Source organism: Dama dama, chromosome 24 (genome assembly GCF_033118175.1).
Source record: "Dama dama isolate Ldn47 chromosome 24, ASM3311817v1, whole genome shotgun sequence".
NCBI lineage: Eukaryota > Metazoa > Chordata > Mammalia > Artiodactyla > Cervidae > Dama > Dama dama.
Genome location: NC_083704.1, coordinates 19,398,386 through 19,421,045, shown reverse-complemented (window position 1 = coordinate 19,421,045; position 22,660 = coordinate 19,398,386). Strand labels below are relative to the sequence as shown.

Below are 22,660 nucleotides of genomic sequence, written 5' to 3'. Positions count from 1 at the left end.
GAGGAGGCCCCACAGGAAGTCCTGCTGGGCAGCATGCCCATCACCCGGCTGTGCTCCCCGGCCTGCCCGGATGTGCCTGTGCTCCAAGGGTGAGGGAGTTGGTGGAGGCCTGGCCTTCAGCTCCTGTTGCTTTGGCCCCCTGGTGCAGGCAACAGGCACAGTTCTGCTTGCCCAGGCAATCCATTCTCTCCTTTCACTCAGATCTTGAGGGAACCACCCTGGAGTTCTGGGCTGAGTCCTCCCAGAAGATATTTCAGAGCAATGCAATCTTCTTTATGCTTCTGCGTTGAGCAGGGATGAGTCTTTGCTACTTAAGGTGAAACAGGAAAGCTTTACCATTCCGAAACCATGCTAAGTGGAGAGTCCGCAGCCCTGCTGCTTTGAGGAACAGGCAGGGGTGAGGGGAAGACAGGCCCTCGCAGGGCTTCTGTCCTCCAGGGGCGCTCAACCCAGGGTGTCAGGCGCTGAAGCTAGCCCATGCCACATTTTGCACCCTGGTGTGAGGCTCTTCTGACCTCCTGGAGTTGGGGGATCATTTATGTCCTTCTCACAAAGGCACCTTATGGAAAGCAAGAGCCCCAATCCTACAGAGCTGAGGTAGGGGACGTGAACTGTCTGGATGGAGGACGTGAAGGAGGGTGTTGAGGGCGGTCACCCCTCCTGCCCCGCGTGGGAAGCCCACACCCCTTTGTGGCCTCCCAGGCTCTGAGGAGAGCTGGCTGCCGGCCGCCCTTAGGGTTCTGGTAGTGTCCCAGGTGCCTACTGGTCCTGCCCTTCCTGTCACCTCCGAGCGTCAGCTGTCTGCTGACTGACTACAGTCTACTGGCCGGGCCGCCCAGGGAGGAAGGCCTCACAGAGGTGAGGGCAAAGAAGGCAGCAGAAGCACGCTGTGTGTGGAGAGGACTCGCGAGGCCACAGCAGGCTGCCACCTCTCCACTCACGGCAGGCCTGAGCTTTGAGACCTTGCCTCAACTTCCAGCCTGAGTCTGCGCCCAGTGAGCTGGCCCTCTGGGAACATCTGTTTGGGGTGACTTTGGCCTGGGAGGCCTCCTGGGCAGAATCTGGCAGCTAAGCAACAGCAGTGGAATTTCCTTCTCTTATGGTTCTTGGTACTTGTCCAGCTGCTCACGTCTCCCGTGTTACTGTGAGGTTGCCATGTCACCTCATGAGGGTCTCGAGTCAGTTCTGGGACTGCAGGGCAGGTCTCAGCCCTGTGGCACAGGTCAGAAAGTGGGGGCTCTGGAGGCCAAGGCTCTTGTCAAAGGTCTGGGTCTCTCCTGCCCCCACCTGAAGCAAAATGCCATCTTCTCCTTACTCAAACCACAGCAAACTACGTAGAAGTCAGTCTCTCCGACACAGGGACTTAGGCTGAGTGAGGTAGGAGCCTGAGGGAGGGGGAGGCTTGGTCCCTGGGGAGAGCTCTGGAGCCGGGGGACAAGACTCACCAAACGTGAGGAGGCTTTGGCCCCAACAGCCTCAAGCCTGGATAAGCGGAGGGAGGGAAGTGGCAACCGGCAGCAGCCTCGGCCCAGAATCAGGACCTGGGCAGAGTGGGGGGGGTCTTGACGTGACCTGGAAGAAGGCTGGCCTTTTACACCTGACCTCCACGTCTGAGGCGTGATGATGAGGCGGCAGAGGCCTGTCACCCCGCCCTCTAGCCTCCTCACCAGATGGGGAGGCAGCATGGACACCACAGACGACGCTGATGCCGAGAAAAAGCAAACACCACCTTTCCAGGGCCCCACACCCCCGCCGCCGCTATTTTCTAATCGCATCTGCCACGTGTTCACTCAAGCAAGGCAGTTAGGTTCTCACCTACTAGAACAAAACACCTGCAGTGGAACAACGCGGCTTTCTGTTAGCTTATAAACTATACAGCATGGGGCAGATCTTCTGTTTTTATTACACGAAGCAAGACAAAAATGAAAGAGCATATTTACCTCAAGATCTTTCACTATCAAGGATTCAGATAACCAGATCAAAGCCTCAGGTCTCAAACACCTCCTCCAACATGGAAAAAGCTTTATTTTTCAGCTCAGTGGTGGTCACTGCAATGGGATCAAACGTCCTACGCACCTCCATCCCCAGATAATAAATCACTATTCTGGTTTTTTTGGTAATTATTTTTTTGCTTTTTTGTTTTACCACCTGTGGATGGTTTGCTTGAGATGGTCTGCCCCGTTTTTGCACCTGTCCAGTCCTACCGCACGCCTCGGTGACTCGCTTTCCGCTCAGTTTCAACGCGAGACATACCCATACTGTTGTTAAAACTGTATTTTACTGTCACTGTTCTCTTGCAGTTACTGGACACATGGGCGTCTGGTGTGGGCTTTTATACTTTGTTGATCATGGATTTTTTTTTTACTTTTTTTTTTTTTTTTAAATATGGAACGCTTCACGAATTTGCGTATCATCCTTGCGCAGGGGCCATGCTAATCTTCTCTGTATCGTTCCAATTTTAGTATATGTGCTGCCGAAGCGAGCACTGATCATGGATTTTCTTCCCTGCATTAACTTCAGTTTTATCCAAATGGCTGCCTTACCTGTTCCACACTTGACTGAAAAGTCCCTCTTTTCCACACTGACCTCCAGTGCTACCTTCCAAGTGTCTATTGTCATCTTATTCTGTTCCCTTAGTGTACACTTCTATTCATGTGCCAATAACAGGGTTAACTCATCACTGACCATGTGACTTTTTTTCAGAAATTAACACCCGTGGCTGTCAACTTTTCTTTTGACTGGCTAAAAATTCTGTTGTTCCACTAACATTTTGTAGATTACCTAACACATCTTTCGTCTTCTGATTTTTGTGAAATGTCTTCAAACCAGTTTTCTGCAGAAGCAAAGGAGCATTCTCCAGAATCGTGAGTTTTCTTTTTCTTTCTGTATCAGAATCGATCACTAAGGTTTTTTTGTTGGTATAATATTCACATTGTCTGAATCAGAACTATATTCTAAAGAACTATCATCTTCTGAGACACTAGTATATATGTTGCTCTAAATTTTGAAAATTTTACATTTATAATACACACAAAGTTGGAACAAAAAGCTAACAGAACAAAATGTGAATGACAATCTTAAGTTGTATGCGCTAACAGTTTCTCACAGTGATGTTAATTCTCTCCCGCTCTAAAAATGTGTTGATACATCTCCAGTCAATAACATGTTAACTACCTCTAGCTTTACCTCAGGTTTTACAGTCAGGCCTTCACAGCTCAGAGAACAGCAAGTCCTCTTATGTGATTTTTCACAAGGGTCCTGGACGTTGCTTTGTCCTTTTCAGTACACTGCTGAGCTACTTTGCTGCATCAGATTAACCTTCGTATTAAGTTTTTACATGGAACTTCAAAATTACAATGATTTTAGGCCAAGCTCTGAAGTATTTTCTGGTTTTAAAAAGTTCTTTAAATGAAACACCCTGCTGTGATTCTTTATGTTAAAAGCTGAACTCACTATAAAGATCTTCACTCTAACCTACTAACAGTTCTCACAGTGCTACCTTCATTCTGTCATTGCACTGGAAGCAGAACTGCCCCTTCACCAAATACACAAATGTTTTCCCCCTCAGCCCAATTAGACCACAGGGAAGAATTTATAAAGCTTTTATACAGGGTCCTCATCCAACAACAAGGAACTGAATAATGTTTAAATACACAGTCAATCAGAAACAGCTCTCTCTCAGTACAAACACTTTCACTCTTTTTAAAGCCCCAAAACACAAGTTCTAACAGGTATACTGACTCTGCCCTCAGGGATGAACTAAAAACTTGTCAGACCTACCACCAGGATGACAGGCTCACCTGGCAGAGAGCAATGGAAGAAGGCCCATTCTAGTTCGCTCTGATTATGTTCAGATAAACATCGACAGGTAAACCATCTTAATTATCAGTTCAAAGTAGAGTTGAAGGAATTCCCCGCTCCAAATGAGTCACACTTCTGTGAAGGTGCTTGAAGTCCAAATCCAGGTGGATAATTCTTCATTATTACCTTAAAGGAATGAGACCATGTGATGGAGTTTGGGGTTGGGGGTGGGATGCTTATTTGGAGTTCAGAACCCCATGAACAGAGGAGCCTGGTGGGCTACAGTCCACAGGGTTACAAAGAGTCAGACACAACTGACAAACTAACCCACTTTGTTCTATGTCGCCAAACTACTAGATGCCTTTGAACCATGAGGCCTCTGGTCACTTGGACAGAATTATATACATACCTGCAGTCAGGCTGAAGGAGTCTTGGCCATAGGCTGTAAGCCCACAGTCCTTCAGTTAGAGATGGTGGACACTCTCCTCCTACACAGCTAAATGTGCAAAGCTAAAACATTTTGGTGCGATTTAACTCAGGACCAAGTGTAAAGAAATTATTTCACTGTTTACTCAGTTCAACTTCATCCTGAGGAAAACTTATTACCCTCACAGACCGCTTAGTGACAAGGAAAAAAAGGTGACACAATCGAATGAATTAAAAGTTTAATTCTGAACCATTTTTATAACCGCATTTTCTCTTGAAGCATTGTATCACAGCAGGTTACAACAACTTTGGGATAAAAGGCAACTGGTAAACTGTCCAAAACAAGGTTCCAAATAACACCTCTTACTGACTTACCTACCCATACATATCCCAAATAAAGTTTTTGATCAAAAACGTGAAATAGATCCACCTGCTTATTTTAAGCATATTAAAAAGGAAACTAATTGGACCATTTCTATTTGTCTATTTTATACAAAAAGGCTACACAATGTTACACTTTATCAGATTACAATTAGAGTGATTATGAATTAGTGTTCTACACCATTACTCGATTCTTAAAAATTAGAAATTGCTGTAGCAGTATTCACTATAACTTAACACTACGAGAGACTTAAAAAACTAACAGTTACTGCAAAAAAAAAAAAAAAAAAAAAAAAAAAGCTACTTCAAAGCAAGCAAAGTCAGTACCATTACAGATATTAAAAAAAAAAAAAAAAGTTTAACAAGCAAGGCTAGAGTTTGATAAATTCCATCTTGTGATCCATTCTTGTGCATTCTTCACTTCTTGAGTCACTCCCAAAATCCATTTGTATTGTAACTCCTCGACCAAAAAGGACCAGAACAAAAAGTTTACTTCAATTGTTCCCATAGGAAACTCAGCTTGGTTAGTGTGTCAGGCACTTTCTGAGGTACCAGCCCACCCCTCGAGCCCTCTCAGCAACTCTACCGGCCAACCACAATGCAAGTTCAGACAACACAGCTGTATGAAGAGAGAAAGGCTGCTATTAATGTTTAAAACAGCAAATGTTACTCATCTGAGTATTAAGTTGCAAAAGCTGTGGCAAAAAACATTAAAGTTAATAACTTCCACACATGACCACCTAACAACCAGAAATCTGAGAACATTCAAATGTTCCAAGACATCTTTCAAAGTACGTATCTTTTTTTTGTGGCAGATTTACAAATAGGCCTAAACCACTCCCACCCTACCAACCAAGTCTTTCTGAAGTTCTGTAGGCAGAGTAAAAGTATTTTACCCAAACTGGCTTGTTTAACTTCTTACCTAAAGGATGATTTACAGGTCAGTATCAAACCAGGCCAGCTGATTGCTGTCACCCGGGGGCAGCCCATCCATGAGGTCCTGGGCATGCCCCAGATCTGGCAGCCCGTCAACTGGATAGTCAGCACCGGGGTGATGGCCGCCCATCTCATGCTCCATCATGGGGTCCATCCCCAAGGCATCCTGGCCGTACCCACCGGAGTGAAAAGAACGATAGCTGGGATCTGGGAGTTGGGGCAGTGACACAGTAGGTGAGGGGGGAGAGAGAAAAAGAGAAGACATGACATGAACACGGAGTTAGGGGGATCCCAGGATAGCAAATGTGTCAGAAAGTATTCCTTCTAACCTCTTCACCTTCTTGCTTCCTTCAGTTGAGTAATTACCCAGTATCAGGCCACACATGAAGCTACACAGTCTGTTTCCACCAAAGGCAGACTAGCAGGTTCTAGTCCTGGACGTCTAGCCTTTCCCTGGGCAGAGAACAGTTGCTGAGTGGTAGCAACAGCATATACAGTGTGTGTGAGGTAAGGCAATATAACAAGGAGGTTTGGCAACGGCTGTATATTTGTTATAAAGTCTAGGTGATACCCTCAGGAGTACTAGGAAAATGTGCCAGTTTCCTATGAAACCTTTGTATGTTTTTAACCAAAGGCTTATTAACATTTATATACCTGTCAAGGTAAGAAGCTTATGAGCTTTAAGTGTTTATTAACTAGAAAAAACCAGGTAAGATTAAAAATTTAGGATAAATAGTATATACTCCATGTCCACTACCCAAATTTGAATTAGTTAGATTTTCAGAGTTTTCTGAAAAGCTATGTAAATACACATCCCAGATCTGAGTCTAGAATTGTAGACAAAGGTATTATATAAGGGTTCTCTGAACTAAAAACTAAACAGAAAGCCAGGCAACTTGTAACATACTGTCCTGCAGAAGTCTGGCAGCAGTGACACATATTTATTGGCATGATCCTAGTGCTTGCTTGGTGTGTGGCTCAGAATTCCCTGTGCACCAATGAAGATATTACTGCTGACTCTAGAATTTAAGAACTGCCTTTAATTGCTACCACTACTTTCCTGCCAACAGGTCCTCCCAAGACGAGCAAAACAGCTCTTCTGACAAAGCTCTAGACCTTTAGCTTGATCTGGAGATAATCAAGAAATATGAGACACATACCATCCTGGCGATATCCAAGAGGTTCTCCCTGGGCACCAATATCAAGTCCAAGATCAGCAGTCTAGATGAACAAATACAGGCAGGGAAGCAAAATGGAAATTCTCAACTCAAAGGATACTCTCTGATATTTTGAAAACATATTTTCAGATTACAAAAGGAATAAAGAACTCAAACACTGCAGAACTACTTACAAAGTGCAGAATTATTTCAAAATACAGATGTACACAATCACAGAAAAACTGTGTAATTTATTCTTTCTGCAAATATGTATTATTACCAAGTATTTACTAGGTGCTAGAAATGTAACAGGAAACAAAACAGGCAAAGTGTCCACCCCCAATAGGAGTTGCTGACAGGATGTGCTATGAGAAGATCCCTAGAACCTGCACAGCTAAAAGAACTAAGTTGCCACTAAACTGTGTGGAACAGGTCTGGAGAAAGGGCTGGGTGAGGATGTTCAGAGCTGAAGTTGGAACAGTTGAGACTGTCTATTAAACATCCAATTAATATATTACTAATTACCTGTTTAGCAGTTTGCTTCTTTTTCCCTAATAATATATAGCCTCTCTCTTTATAACCCACCTTATGATTATGTACAATAACTGTATCAACTTTTAGGGTGGTTCGACTGTTTCAATTTGTCTGTATCAAGGACAAATACTGAACAAATTAATAGAAATTCAAATAGAAAAGTAGGTTTAAGAAGTACTGATAAACTGACCTCCAACTAACAGCATTTAATTGACTGCCCCTTTCCTAACCTTTTGAAAAGTGTTTTTTAATCTGTTAAGTTTTTCATCTGTCTCCCTTACAAATTCTAACTTGTTTGTTCTAAACAAGCTGTATAAAGCTGTAGTTTTTCCTTACATCAGTTGCTAAGATAGTGTAAAGAATGAATATTCAAGCCAAGGACACAGTCAGTGCAAATGAATGTGCACTGAGTCGTCTGAGAGGAAACCACACTGCCTTGGTGCTCTAGCAAACCATCAAATAAACGTGCTCACACTGCCTACCTCATTCCAAGCCATTGGCTCTGTTCTGAAGAGAGAACTGGTCAGCTCAACCGAAAGCCGTTTCTTATAATCCTGGGGCTTGTCCTCAGACATTCGGAACAAAACAGCAGCTGCATATGTTGCTGGGAGAAGAAGGAAAAAGGTCCTTGAGGAAAAGCTGAGGCTTCACTGCACACAAGCTAAAGGCTGATTCCTGTCCTACTTACCCACACCCTCATTCCTAGAATGAAGTAATTCTGTCAGAGGAGCTGTGGCTCCCTCGGCTTCAATAGCTTCTGCAGCTTCCTTGTCCTGAGCAAGTTCACAGAGGACCCCTGCAGCTACTCTTTGGATATTTTCAATAGGAGAATAAAGCAGCTGAGGAGAAAACACACATGAAACCTCATCAAATCCAAAGTTAAAACATGGCAAGCCGCCCCGCTGTGGTGTAAACAGTCCCAGTTCACAGTGTAAGTGGTATCTGTGCCACTTGTATTAAATAGGAAGCCTGCATTAAATCATACACTAAGTTTATGTTCTTGAGTGTGTGATGCTTGGCAGCAATGGTTTTCTGGAGCATTTTTAGCTACAAACCTCTTATTCAGAGTATTATTCAAACTAAGAGTTGGAAAACCCAGAGGTGACTAGAGGTTTGTGCTGTGGCAGCCCAGACCAGCTTTCATCCCTTCTAAACCGAGCACACCTGAAAGTAGAATAGAAAATTTCCCCTTCCTGAGGTTCTAGTCCCAATGTTTTCTCCTTCTATACTGCCCAAGAAAAATGAAGGATATTTTCATAAATGTATTCAACTAAAAGGACATGACACATTTTCTATTTTTTGTAGTTGACAAAGAGCATGAACAGTACAACCATTTTATAAATGGTGATAGTAGATGAAATATTAGATGCTGGTGCCCCTATTTTGGTCTCTAGTTTCCTAATACTTTGCTTATCTTTAAAATCCTGAAATTTTACCGACACAGAATCTAGAATACCTCACTTAAAACTAACATACCTGCACAAACAATGGAATGGTATTTAGTCCTCTGATAACAATTCGGTTGTGAACATCCCGAGCTAGGATGTGAAGGGCTCCAGTACAACCTTCAACTATTTCTTCCATGCGGACTCCCTCCTACCAAAAGAAATATGGTTAATAAATAGGGGATTGTGTTCTCTAAAATCCAAAGTTCCCCAGAATCTGCAAGTAAGTTCAGGAATGAAGATGGATCCACTAACTGAATGTCACTCTGTGAAAATGGCCTCCTGTCAGCACCAATTCCAAGCGGCACCTCCAAAACTGCCCACAGCTTCAATGTACCTGATTCCTCCCAAAGACCACTCTCTTCCCAACAAGGCACCCATCACTCTGGGTAAAGGGATATATAAGAAAGGAGACAGAAAGATGGGAAAGTAATGTGCAAACACTGTCAGCGTTTTCCTTCAGGTACTCGCTCAATCTTTGTACACCTATGTGTATTTGGTGAAAATTTAGCAAAGTTTTACCACCTACTGCTAAAAGTCTACTGAATTGGCACGAGAAAATCCACTCACCTCCTCCAAGGCTATTCAACTGCTAGCCTATATGCAATAAAGAAGTTAGCTTTTGCAAAACATAACTACAGTCTGCTTTCCCTCTGAGTTTTAAAAAAGGTTATAATTCTGCTACTGCGAATTTGCAGCTTTTATATCCAACTTAACTTTTATTATGATACAAAAACTCCTTTCTTCCCAGGGAAGAGATTTTAAAAGGTACCCTTTGCATTCTATTAAGCCACCTCATGGAGACCGGCCGATATCCAAAGTACAGAGTGGAGAAAGCCCAAGTGCCCTAAGAGTGCATCCTAATCGCAACTAGCCACATCTCAGGATCTGCTCTGTGAAGCCTTGTTCTCTAAAGTAACCTGATTAAGTAAGAGAGACTCTGAGTCTTAAAAACACATGCTGGGGAATCATAAGTATCTTTACTTAATAATGAAGCTATTTTTAAGACTGAAAACATCAAAGTTTCAGACTAAGAATAACTATTAAAAACAAAAATTTCAGGCTAAGATTACGAGTAAAGATCCCAGAAATACTACCACATATTCTTGTAATTTGTTGATATTCTTGTAAAGTCCATGGAAATAGTTTAAACCACTCTTGGAAGAGAGAGTAAGAGATGTGTTAAATATTTATAGGTATCTACAAACAATAAATGCTGGAGAGGATGTGGAGAAAAGGGAACCTTCCTACACAGTTTGTGGGAATGTAAATCGATACAACCATTGTGGAGAACAGTATGGAGATTCATTTTAAAAATATGAATATTACTACCGTATGTCCCAGCAATCCCTCTACTGGGCATATACCCTGAAAAAACCATAATTCAAAAGGACACCTGTATACCAATGTTCGAACATACAAGCACTATATACAACAGCCAGGACATGCAAGCAACCTAGATGTCCATCAATAGATGAATGTATAAAACAGCTGTGGTACACATACAGTGAAATAGCCTTAAAAAGGAACGAAACTGAATCAGTTGTAGTGAGGTGGATGAACCCAGAGTCTGTCATAAAGAGTGAAAGAAGTCAGAAAAACATCATATATTAATGCATATATATAGAATCTAGAAAAATGGTATTGATGAAAATGTATCTGCAGGGCAAGAACAGAGGTCGAGAAGAACTGGTGGACATGACAGGGGAAGGAGAAGGTGGGATGAACTGAGAAAGTAGCACTGACGTATATACACTACACCACGTGTGAAACAGACAACTAGTGGGAAGATGCCTCAATACCACAGGGACCTCAGCCTGAGGGGTGGGGGTGAGGGGGTTCAAGAGGGAGGGGATATATGTATACTCATAGCTGATTCTTGCTGTTGGACAGCAGAAACCACCGCAACATTTTACAGAAATCATTCTCCCATTAAAAATAAATTTAAAAAAATATATGTTTATATAGGTAGAACTGCCGTGGGGGATAAGAGGCTCCAAATCAGACAGACTTGGATTCAAATTAATCCCTCTGCTACTTTGGACAGAGGTGAACCTTTTGTATGGACAAGATGAGACTCCATAGCAATAAATCACACCCCACACTCCCTTTGTAAGATTGAGAAGGCAGCGATGTGAAGGACATGTCAAGGGAGCTATCACCAGGGGCCACATTACTCCTTACATTCTTCACAGCCACAGAGACATGGTGGTTCTTTAAGCAATAGCAAGCAGCCCTTCAGGCAAGCTGGAGAATGGAGGAAGCCAATGACCGAAGTAGTTCAGGAGCCTATGGATCGATGCATTCCTTTTAAAAGGCCAGGGGTCACTACTAAGATTTACCTACCACAAACTGCTGCTGTGTTCCACCCATAGATGTACGGCGCTGGGTATCCTGATGTGCACGAACCAGCAACTGAACTAGTCGTGGAATGGCACCCTGCTCACGCAAAGGTGCATGATTTGCTGGACAAAGGGCGAGATTTCGAATCAATCCAACAGTAGCCTGCAGATGAGAAGAAAGAGTAAAGAACTGGCATACAACAAAATCATGTTCTTAGTCTAAAATGCCTACCACACTAAATCTATCACTATCAGCTAGAAGTAAAACTGACTACACAAACACTTCAAACCCCTACCCTCATCTCAGCCATATTTCCTATTTATGATTCCTTATCAGTCAGTCCCCAGTGCCGAGACAGTGTACTAGTAATAGAATAGTCTGTTTTCAACTCTGCAACCTTCAACTTTGACAATTTACCTTGATCAGAGGCCAGTGGGATGGTGGATGTAGGAGTTTAACCACCACAGGTAGTCCGTAGTGAAGGCGAACGGCGTTCTGGGCCATCTCAGCTTCCTGGTGTCGGCTGGTCAGATGACGAAGAGCACAGATGGCAGGCTCAGTGATGTCTTCCCTGTCACCAGCACGAAGGACTGTGCGCACAAGAGCCTCTATGCCACCCACCTGGCACACCATCATCTTGTTCTTATAATTATTGCAAGTGAGATTAGAAAGAATTCCAGCTGCACAGGTGACCACATTGATATCATCTGAGCCCAGAAGCTGAACAAGAGTCCCAAGAAGACCTTCCATCCCTTCCTGTGGAGATGAAAATGGACACTCAGTACATATTCAGCTCGACACTGAACAGCAAGGCACCGATTTACTCTAGTGTACCTGTTTAGTTGCAGCATCTGAAAGATTCCGTAGAGTCCAAAGGCAGTTCTGAACAAGGCGCTGACTTGGATCTGTCAGGTGAAGTCCTAAAGCTTGCATTCCACCTATAAAGATTAAAAAACATCTAAGGCGATGGCTGTTAGCTCACAATTCCTGTCACTACTGCGTGTCTTCTTTAGTCTCAGAGGGTATCCTCCTCTGTTGCCAAAGCTTCTCCCGTCCATCTAAGTCCTTTATTTTCTTTCATTTTCTAGAATGCTGCTCAGTTTCCCTTTCTTTTCTAGCTCATCTCAGCTTGTGACGACTTGTGTTATGTATCTACTGTTTCTTCCCTGTGTGGAAAAGCCTTCATTATCTCCACAGTCTCCCTGTAGGTAATACTCCTATTACTTATTTCCTTTCATCCAGTCGTTCCAAGAATATTTAATACCAGGCCCTGTTTTGCATTGGAGCTATGTCAGTGAGGCAGAGTCTAAAAGTCATACCTTCATAGAGCTTGTGGTCTAGTTGGAAGCACAAAATAAACAAATACACTATTAGCTGGAACTGTGTCAGACGGTGTTAAGTGTACACACAACAGACAAAGGAGGGGGCTACAGTTTAAAGCAGGGAAACTAGGATACCTGACTGCGAAGAGGCCATCCGAGCAAAACCCTGAAGGAGCTATGTAAACTCACAGGATGGAAATACCATCTAAAAAGGCAGCACCAGAATGCTTACTCTCTGGGACTGTATTAAAGGCACTCACGGCAAAAGATGCTCTTCAAAGATTCACAACCTCCTGTTGTTTAGGACCCTAATGAAGGATGTTTACACTGCAGAGGAGTCTAAACGGAAGCTCAAGTCCCCACACAATGGCTAGCTTAACTTCACCATCTCTCTCCCACTGAAATCACTTCTAAATGCAGTGGGATACACTTTCCCTCGTCTCCTTGTTTATCTTTTCAGATCTGTTTTATTTCCTCAATTAGGTTAGGTTGGCCATGCAATGCTATGCATGCTAAGTCACTTCAGTTGTGTCCGACTCTTTGCAACCCTATGAACTGATGCCCACCAGGCTCCTCTGTCCATGGAATTCCCCAGGCAAGAATACCGGAGTAGGCTGCCATTTCCTTCTTCAGGGGATCTTCCCCACTCGGGAATCAAACCTGCGTCTCTTATGTCTCCTGCACTGGCAGGCAGGTTCTTTAACCCAAACGCAGTGGGATATGGTTTCCCTTGTCTCCTTGTCTATCTTTTCAGGTCTGTTTTATTTCCTCAATTAGACTGGGTCAGCTTGCTGTAATTCTCATGCACCTTGTACTTTTCCTTCACAGCATTTTTCATAGCTATAATGGAGCCCACCACTCAGACCAGACCCTCCCTATCTGGTTCCTTCCTCATAGTAGCTCCAGCTACAGAGTGCACAAGGCTGACACTCAGTAGTTTCAAAACGACTTGGTTCCCGTTTCCCTTCTCTCCCTCTACTCTAACCATAAACTGTAAGAGAATGGATCTTAATTCCAGATGCCTCTCAGAACAGCCTGCAGAGACTTAAACACACACACATTCTGACTGAGCATGCCCAGGGTGAAGATGGCTTTGAGGCACCCCCATGTCTTCCCTGCAGCCCTTACCCGCATCCAATAAGAAGGGACTCCCTAATCTCTATCCCAGCCCAGTCTTCCCTTGCATTCCAGGAGCAAACATTTCCAGCTACCTACTGATCTTTTAGTCACATCACAGATATCAACTCCTTAAATAACATTCATCCTTTGCTACATATTTTTAACATTAAATGATTTCATTCCTAAAAGCCTATAACACATCCCAGCAGCCTGGTCGGCTTGCCTTTGGTCAAACTGTCACATGATGCTAATATTAATATTCCAAACACCTCACTGTGATGCTGAAGCCAACAATAGCTTCTCATTATAAGATAAAGAATGAATTCTTTAGCATAACCTTCAGAAACCCTTTAGGATTTGGACTTCATCTCAAATTGACCTAAGCATTCAATACCTGTTTCCAAAGCTGCAATAAAGCATGAATAAACATCATCCAGGGACCTAGAAAGTCCAGCACAACACAGGCCTGCCTGGCTCTGGCCCATCACCCTCATCCTGAGCTATTCATCCCACTACTCACTAGGTTCTAGTTACAGACTTCCTCTTTAGCACCTGGAATGCAACAATTTCTTTCCTACCTTTAGGACCATCTGGATTGCACTTAATCCTTACTTCTCATATAGATGAAGCCTTCTCATTCTGTGATTTCATTTAACATCCCCCTCTCAGAGAAGGACATTCCCGCCCTGTTAACTCTGTATCACTATTTGCTGTTCATTTCTCTCGTAACACTCATTCCAATTTGTAATCACCCCATTTTTTTGCATATTTCTGTCTCCTTCACCAGCCTGTAAGTATGGGGACCATACCTTTTTTTGCTGCCCACTGCATACCAGCTTGAAACATAGGGGCTGAATATTTTCAGAATAAACAAATGAGCATCAGAATAACCTAGGAAATTTTAATTAATTGGAGGCTAATTAACTTTACAATATTGTAGTGGTTTTTGCCATACATTGACATGAATCAGCCATGGGTGTACATGTGTCCCCATCCTAAACCCCCCTCCTACCTCCCTCCCCAATGGGAAACTTCTTATATCAAGATTCCTAGGCCTCCAGTCCCATGCATTTCCAGCTATTACTGACTCTCTTATCACTTCAATACTTCAGGGATTCTGATTAAGTAAATCTAAAAATCTGTTTTTTGTTTTTTTTTTAAAACAAACATTTCAGGTATTTCTGGAATAGCTGTTGTCAAGCCTTTTATCAGCCATCGTTTTTGGTAATATGATCTCTGCCTGAACTAGGCTTGAACAGCACCAAAGAAGGTGTCAAGCAGAACACGTCCTTCGTCTGAACGCAACTTTGGCTTCAAACTGAATATGACCATCCACTTGCAGCCTGTGAAGGTCAGTTTGATCACCCTTTTCCTAAGAAAGGCAATCTGATGAGAACTACATGCGCTTCACACATGAGAACTCACAGCAGCCAAGCACACTTACCAGCTTCAACAATAGCTGGCTTGTTACTGGAGCAGACAGACAGCACCTTCAGCACTCTGCTTGTGGTCCACAGGAGCTTCTCGTAAGTGTAGGTCCTCATTATATTCACTAGCGCTTGAGGTCCACCACTAGCCAGAATGATCAGCTAGAAAGATGTGTATATATTAATCAGGGAATCTTGATCAAATGCCTGAGAAAAGCCTTTATTACCAACCGATTTTATTATACAAGAATTTCAGCAGCTTAGTGACTTAATGTATTCCTAGTCATCATTAACTAGACCCCCAGACTGGGGTCATATTTAACCCCTGCTTCTACAAAATTTCACTCACATTCATGTACCTCAATCCTCCCAAAAATATATAAACTCTGGCCCGGTATTATTCTTCCCACACTGATCATAGTAAAAGGAAAAAACAAAATCCATGTTGTTGTGAATAGTAATGCCCAGATATGAAAGTTATGTCGTGGCTGATTTGTTGCACGGAAATCTGAACCAGAATGGGCGCTTATTAATAAAAACTCCTAATATATGCTCTGGTTCTTTGCCTTTCCTTATCATATCCACCTCAGAAAGAGACAGCATAAAATATTTATCCCCACCTTTCCTTCCCTGCATACCCCACCTCCTGACTACCCAGATTTCCAAAGACAAATCTTTTCACTGCATGCTTCTGCTAAGAACAGTTTCTCACTATTCTTTTAACATGTCCCACTAAGCCCTGCAGGATCTGCCCTATCTCAACAGTCTTATCTCACACCCTTTCTCATTCCTTACTCTCTGTATTTCTTGAATTTCCAAACCTCACCTGCTCCTCCCTCCCTCAGGAGAACTGTCACAGATGCCATTTCCTCTCCCTAACCTTCATTCACCTTAGTCAATCCCTTCTCATCCATGAGCTGAACTCAACTATCACTTTCTCCAAGAAATCTGCATAAACCCTCAAAAGAGGGTCTGGTTCATTTACATGCTCTCATATAGACCTCCTACTTCCTTCTAAAACTTGAACTAAATAAATTAGGTTATTATTTCAGTGTCTCTCTTCTACCCGACAATGAAAACTTTAAGAGCAGCTTGCATGCTATGTCCCTATCCCCTAGTACAGTGCATTACACACCAACTCAAACAGTTAAGTAGAGATGTCCAACTTCTCTGAGATACATACAGAGTGTAAGGCATACAATGAGTTTGCAAAAGTCTATAGAAGGACATGACACTGGGGGTCTCCAAGGCTCCATGACAACCACATTCAGAATAATTCTTTTACCTTGCTTTCTTGATTGCCGTAAGCTAAAATCTGAAGACAATCTGTTGTAATAGCCAAGAATTTAACATTTGTTTTGTTGAGCAAGGCAACCATTTTCTGCAGCCCGCCAGCTAAACGCACTGCCATTTTAGCTCCTTCCTGATGCAATAAAAGGTTGTGGAGAGTTGTAATGGCATAAAACAATACAGAATCCACTGGTGAACTGGGAAGAAGAAAAAAGTCTCATCAGAAATGGTGTGATTGCACTCTTCTCCTCCTGAGCTTGGAGCATTCTGACCATGTTTTCTTACCCAAGCATCTTCACCAGGGCAGGAATGCCCCCAGACTTAAAGATGGCCAGCAAGCCCTCACGATGGTGGGAAAGGTTGTGCAAGGTCCCAGCAGTACAGCGAGCTGTTTCCACGTCGTTTGTGTTCTGCATGGTGCGCACAATGGCAGACACCATCTGAGGAGAGCGCATGATGGCATGTCTGGAAGCTTCCTTTTTAGAAAGCTGATGGACCATAACTGCAGCCTTATTAACCACCACCTATAATATACAGGAATTAAGAAACATTAGTTTTCAGTTTTCAAATACTGAGGTAGGGTAGACATTTTAAGACTACTTCCTTGGGAGCTTCCTTCAAAGCAGATTAAAAAGCTGGCCATGTCTCTATTACCTGGTCTTCATCATTCAGCAGTTTTGTCAGTTCAGGGATTGCACGTGTGGCAAGTTCTGCATCATCTTGATAGTTAATTAAGTTTACAACTGCATGTTTCAGCATCTGTGATGGTTCAGCCAGACGTTGGACATTAGTGGGATGAGCGGCATCAAACTGTGTAGATGGGATCTGCATGCCCTCATCTAGCGTCTCAGGGAACATAGCAGCTCTCACCCTCTGAGCTCGAGTCATTGCATACTGTCCATCGATATCTGGAAAAGGTGAATTCAACAGTCAAATCTCCATAGCTCAGCATTAGCCCCAATAGTTAAGCTGATGATGCAATCACTCCCTTTTCTTTACCACGCTGTTTTATTTAAGCTACTGTATGCTAACTTTTATAAGAGTAACTATGCAATTCTCAAAACTGCACTCCAACTTTGAGTCAGGTGATAATATTCTTACCAGCTACTTGTTCTTGAGTGAAGGACTGAGAAAATCCCTGTTCCCACTCATAGAGGACTTGGGTGGTATCCACATCCTCTTCCTCAGGATTGCCTTTACCGCTCAGAGAAGGCGCTGTGGTGGTGGCACCAGAGTGGATTCCAGAGTCCAGGTAAGACTGCTGCTGCCAGTGACTAACAGCTGCTTTTCTGTCTGGCTCCATGGCCATGTCCAGCTCCATCAAATCAGCTATTAGAAAAAAATCAAACAGCATCAGTGTTACTACCAGGAAAATGTCACCTTAATTTGAAAATAAAAACCTGTGATATGACCCACTGAAATCTTTTCAGAAATAAAGTCTGAAAGACAGCGAAGGGTAACAGAATGATGGCCAGGATCAGCTCAGGGATGAAAAATCTATCCTCTTAGGAGACCACCTAACAGTTACTCACTGAGTCAGTGAAGAATGGTACTGCATCCAGGCTCCAGAAGCAGCCATCCAGACTAGACTCCTGCTGGTGGCTTGTTTGCTATTTCACCAAGCCATTAGGAGAAGTGGGCAGAAAATGGAGCAAAAGGTAGCCTGACAAGTAAGCAGGGAGAGAGGAAAGCAGGGGAATCTGAGCCAGACTGGGTTAATGGCAACGAAGCAGAGCCCCAAATTCAGTAACTAAAGACTATGATACAAACCTTGGGTAGCCATTGTCCACGCAAGATTTTCAAAATGGTAGTATGGTGTACTTCAGAGACCCTAAAAGAGTTAATCAAAGTCATTAGTATTTAAAATTGTTTGATTTTAATACTTTTAAGTCACTAGGATAGTCTGTCAAACATCACGGACTACATCCACAAAAAGCCCGAAATCCTCTTTGACCATGTGATATAATGAAACACAGACCTCATGATCTCCTCTAAATACTTCAACCACAGCTCTATCACTGCCACACTTTTAAGTTTTCACTTAAACTCTAACAAGCACCTCTTTTTCAGTAAAAATACAAAGAAAGTATAAGCACTCTAGTAATGAAAGCCGGGGGGAAAGGCTATTCAAAATCAACCCTTCCTTGGGTTTCAAAAGTCCTCTCCTCTCCCTTTTAACTTCTTTCACTAAAAAAATCATAGGTCTTCTTTGGACAACAGACGTCCAAAGGGATTTTTAAAACATGAAATTTCACTGAACAAGTCAACTCTTACTGTCTTCTGATATAATACAATGCCATCTAAAATACCATCTTAAAGCAGACTGTGGTGACTGGATCAGAACAGATTTCAGACGGTTTACTAAGAAGTAATATTACTTTTCAAATTAGTCTGCAACACAAAATTAGAAGCACCATCTTTTAAACTTTTCTAAGTTCAAATTTATAGCAACAGTTTATTATAAATACAAGTATTACTGTCTGGAATACTTTAATCAATATAAAAATCATTCACATATATATTAAAAATCTTAGCATCTAATTATATGTCTGCATTTTGGCTTTTTTGTGTAATATTCAAGAAAATGCGGAATTACGCAGCTATTTGCAAATGAGACCAGTTTAAGAGTTCATGGTCTCCAGATATTCCTAACAAAATTTCCTTCATTACAAAGTCTGTCCCTTAACAAGTTCACTTTGTACTACAAATTAAATATTAGATGTAAATTACCAATGTGGACTAGATATTTAAATGTGAACTGTGTTTTTTACCAATGTACAAAAAAGTTTAAATGTGTTTAATGCAGTTGGAAACTGTACTTTAAAGTCCTATTTTCTGTCCTGTGTAAAGAAGTATGTGTTGATTATCCTGGAATTCCTCTTCCAAAACTGGATTTTTATAACCACAAAGATCACTTGACACCTAAAGGTGACAAGAGTGTGGATACAATTGTTTTTATCATCCACAGTAGAAACAATTGACAGTTTACTTAGAAGGCAAAATGAAGGACAGAAAGTAACAAAGTTATTCCTGTCAATAAGAAACCTACATTTTAAAATCAAGTACTAAGTAGTATTATGAGTTCCATGTTTCCATTCAATAGGATGGGACTGGAGTGTAGAAGCTTGCATTTTTAATGAATATTCTAGTATGCAGAAAGCAATCTAAACCACATGGCAGGAAATACAATGATGGAAGAAACCTAGGTTCTTTGTCCACTTATGGCTGTATTTTAGCTCCTTATCTTTTGCCTATCTTTGAGACTGGTTATTTAACCATTTCTTTCCCACCCCTCGGAAAAAAATGGGTTCCCCATTCCAGCTCCAAATGTATTACTAGGGAAGGGGACTTACATGTTCCACACTGAGCTCCTCCTCTGGCTAACGCCACAGGGCTCAGAAACCAACTACTCAAATCTAAAGTTGCCACAGTTTAAGAAGTGCTTTGATATATCTGGCATTAAGAAAAAAACATTTATAGTGTTATTTCCTTGATACAAAAGCAAAACCTATTAGCTGTGTTATTGGGTAAAACGTATGTGGGCTGACCTAGTAACCTGACCATGATTTACAATGTCTTTATGGAAAAAAGTAGTTTCATGTTCCAAACTTACAATATGTAAGTTTGTGTGTTGGGGACTTCTTAGTACAATTTTTTTCTAGCACTTTCAAACTTACATAACATTATGCAATACACATAAAAATTATTTTTACTCTTTATGGCAACCCTCTGAAGTGTGGGAGGCCAAGTGTCAATCAAAAAGTAGAGAAATAAAAAGTAGGAATGAAAATGAGTATATACATAAGCAGCAGTATATACTAACTCACCCTCACACTGCTCTTCAGACAAATCTAGATTTACCTAAAACTTGAGAATCATTTACTAAACAACTGAATATACTGTCCAGAAAACTAGGGCAGAATCTTGCCTCAACAAAAAGCTTTCCTGATTCTTTCTCTAGGCAGAGCTTTTAGCCAAGGGTTGGCTTGCCTCCACTACACCCTGCCAATCATTAAGGGCCTAGAGTGCCTAATCAACTAAGGCTTACCAAAGACTTAGGGAAAAAAGGCTCCAGAGAAACAGAATTTTAAAATTGGGGTAAAGTGGGGAGGGAAACACTGTTTCACTTTACTGCCCTCATAAAGATCAGAGAGAATAAATAAGAATGAAAAGCTCAGGGAGCACGGATACATGTACAGGGTATGGCTGAGTCCCTTTGCTGTCCACAGGAAACTATCATGATGTCGTTAACTGGCTATATTCAAATACAAAATTTAAAAAAAATTTAACTTCAATAAAAAACTGAAATTGTGGAAAAACTCCTAGAGCATAAAGGAAAAACACACAGAATATAAGGAAAGAAGCAAGAGAATCAACTCGGGATCAAGGTTTCAACTGACGTGCACTTCAAAAAGAAATATGAGAAAGAAAAATGGAGAAAAGCACACTGCGTACCGATCAAGATAAAGGGAGTATGATGCTTTTCAAAAAAAAAAAAATGAAGTACTAAATGTTCCTAGATGCAAGTGACCTCTACTATAGACTGCATTTAGAATGCTTCATTTCCTACCAGCTTTATCACCAAGAATGCTCTGACAAAGAAAGAGGGTGCCAGGGGTCACCGACTTACCCAGTCTAACGGCATAGTGGACACATGCACCCTTTATTTTTCTCTTTTTGCTCAACATATGCTCTTTTCCTAATGATACATTTTATAAAGAACATCTCAAAATTCATCTTATATCTAGTACATATAATTTCAATCTAAGGATAAAGTTCATCCTGAACCATACCTTATTCAAAGTATTACTACTGAATAATAATTCAATAAGTATTGAATTACTTATTGATTCAATACTTCAGCTGAGTTTTTCCTTCAGTTTTTCTAGCAAAGGTACCTAAGCATGCTAGGTTTTTCTTTTTTTTATTATGAAAATTTTCAAATATGCACTAAGGCAGACACAACTTTATACTGCACACACACCTATACTTAACAACTGTTAATATCATGCCATATTGGTATCTTCCTACAGAATGATTTTAAAGCAAACTACATACATCAGTACTTTATGAAGCTATAAAAAAAACAAGGATATTTTCTTATATATCACAATCTTATCACAAAAGATTAGCCTTAAAGCTTAACTTCTACATGATGGTTGGAGTCTCTATTTCACCTTCTGTACTAAAAGTGGTCCTCGGTCAAAACCTACAATGGAAATTTTAACACAATACAGATTTCATCCATCAATACAAAATTATCTTGATTACCTTGGATTTCAAAAAGTTTGAGTACTACTTAAAGTAACTTTGCTATGTAAAAATAAAACATCTATTATAAAATAAGTTAATACTAAATTACTAAATTTATTACTAAATTACTGCTAACAATTTGCTTCTCCAATAATCTAGTAAGAAAGTTGATGATAAACTTTTCATATATTTTCAGGGATTTAAAAAATATCGTTTGTAGTAAAGTCTATTTTGTAAATCTAAAGGCACATACATATGCATTCTTATTAACTGTCACCAATACCTTGCCATTTAAAAATTTATACAGTCTCCTCAAATCTTCCTGTTTAAACACTTTTTATTCAACCTAAAATGTTTAAATCACAACTTACTCCAGTTTCCTTTCTGCTTTTACTCTCAGGAGTGGGGGGTGGCGGTGGTCTGTGTCCATCCATCCATCCTGGGAGGGTGTGTGTGTGTCCAGGGAGGGGCCTTTTCAACATGGGCAATAAAAAACTTTAACATTTAATGAGACTTTCGCTCCTTCCTCTGAAACACCTACATTAATGTCACTTTAAATACATAGGTACAAAACTCGCTATTAGAAATTTGAACTGTGGTGAGGGGAAATCAGGATATTCCTGGTCATTTTCCTGTCTTCTCTATCTCATCCATAAAATAATACATGTGTATGCGAAGTCACTTTAGTCGTGTCCATCTCTTTGTGACCCCATGGACTGTAGCCCACCAGGTTCCTCTGTCCATGGGATTCTCCAGGCAAGAATACTGGAGTGGGTTGCCATTTCCTTCTCCAGGGGATCTTCCCGACCCAACGATCGAATCCACGGCTTGTGCGGCTCCTGCACAATGGAGTTACCAAAGATAGGCACAATAAAGGATCTTTACTGCTGAGCTACCAAGGAAGCCAAAGGGTAGTTTTCTTTGGTGTTCCTATAATAATGACATTTTGTTATATTTGGTATTCTATTAAATTTACTATTAGGTATTTTTAACAAAAATAGAAAATCAAAAACCTTTTGTTGTAGACTCTTTATTAAATATTATCTGTACTTTATCATAAGTCTATACTATAACCACAGCTCCAGATTCTTGAATATTTAGTTTGTGTTTCCTATTTACCTTGCTATTCAAACAAAGTTGAAAAAATGTCTTTGTATATAAATTCATTCTCTTATTTTCATTTCCCTTCCACCTAAGGATTGCTTCAACTACTGGGTTAAATAAGA

At 41.4% G+C, this 22,660-nt stretch overlaps 1 protein-coding gene and 1 non-coding gene across 7 annotated transcripts in view; both read right to left on the bottom strand.

Annotated features, from left to right (window-relative positions):
- Positions 1-2,379: 2,379 nt before the first annotated feature.
- LOC133046365 (U6 spliceosomal RNA) lies at positions 2,380-2,486 on the bottom strand. The gene has a single exon (XR_009690495.1). It is a non-coding gene; the product is annotated as a U6 spliceosomal RNA (small nuclear RNA).
- A 1,102-nt stretch (positions 2,487-3,588) lies between these two features.
- CTNNB1 (catenin beta 1) overlaps positions 3,589-22,660 on the bottom strand; it is a 46,220-nt gene continuing 27,148 nt past the window's right edge. For 2 of the 6 annotated variants that reach the window (XM_061127862.1, XM_061127866.1), the window contains exons 2-15: positions 17,952-18,012; positions 17,283-17,510; positions 16,836-17,089; positions 16,467-16,705; positions 16,177-16,378; positions 14,909-15,053; positions 11,858-11,961; positions 11,441-11,779; positions 11,027-11,185; positions 8,712-8,831; positions 7,924-8,074; positions 7,718-7,839; positions 6,705-6,765; positions 4,452-5,751 (exon numbers count right to left, since the gene is read on the bottom strand). In XM_061127862.1, coding sequence (XP_060983845.1) covers positions 5,543-5,751; positions 6,705-6,765; positions 7,718-7,839; positions 7,924-8,074; positions 8,712-8,831; positions 11,027-11,185; positions 11,441-11,779; positions 11,858-11,961; positions 14,909-15,053; positions 16,177-16,378; positions 16,467-16,705; positions 16,836-17,089; positions 17,283-17,510; positions 17,952-17,964 — 2,346 coding nt within the window. In that variant the 5' untranslated portion in view covers positions 17,965-18,012 and the 3' untranslated portion in view covers positions 4,452-5,542. Of the gene's footprint in view, positions 3,988-4,451; positions 5,752-6,704; positions 6,766-7,717; positions 7,840-7,923; positions 8,075-8,711; positions 8,832-11,026; positions 11,186-11,440; positions 11,780-11,857; positions 11,962-14,908; positions 15,054-16,176; positions 16,379-16,466; positions 16,706-16,835; positions 17,090-17,282; positions 17,511-17,951; positions 18,013-21,805; positions 21,906-22,660 lie in introns of those variants that run through there. The other 4 variants (XM_061127868.1, XM_061127864.1, XM_061127863.1 and 1 more) reach the window with 4 other exon arrangements.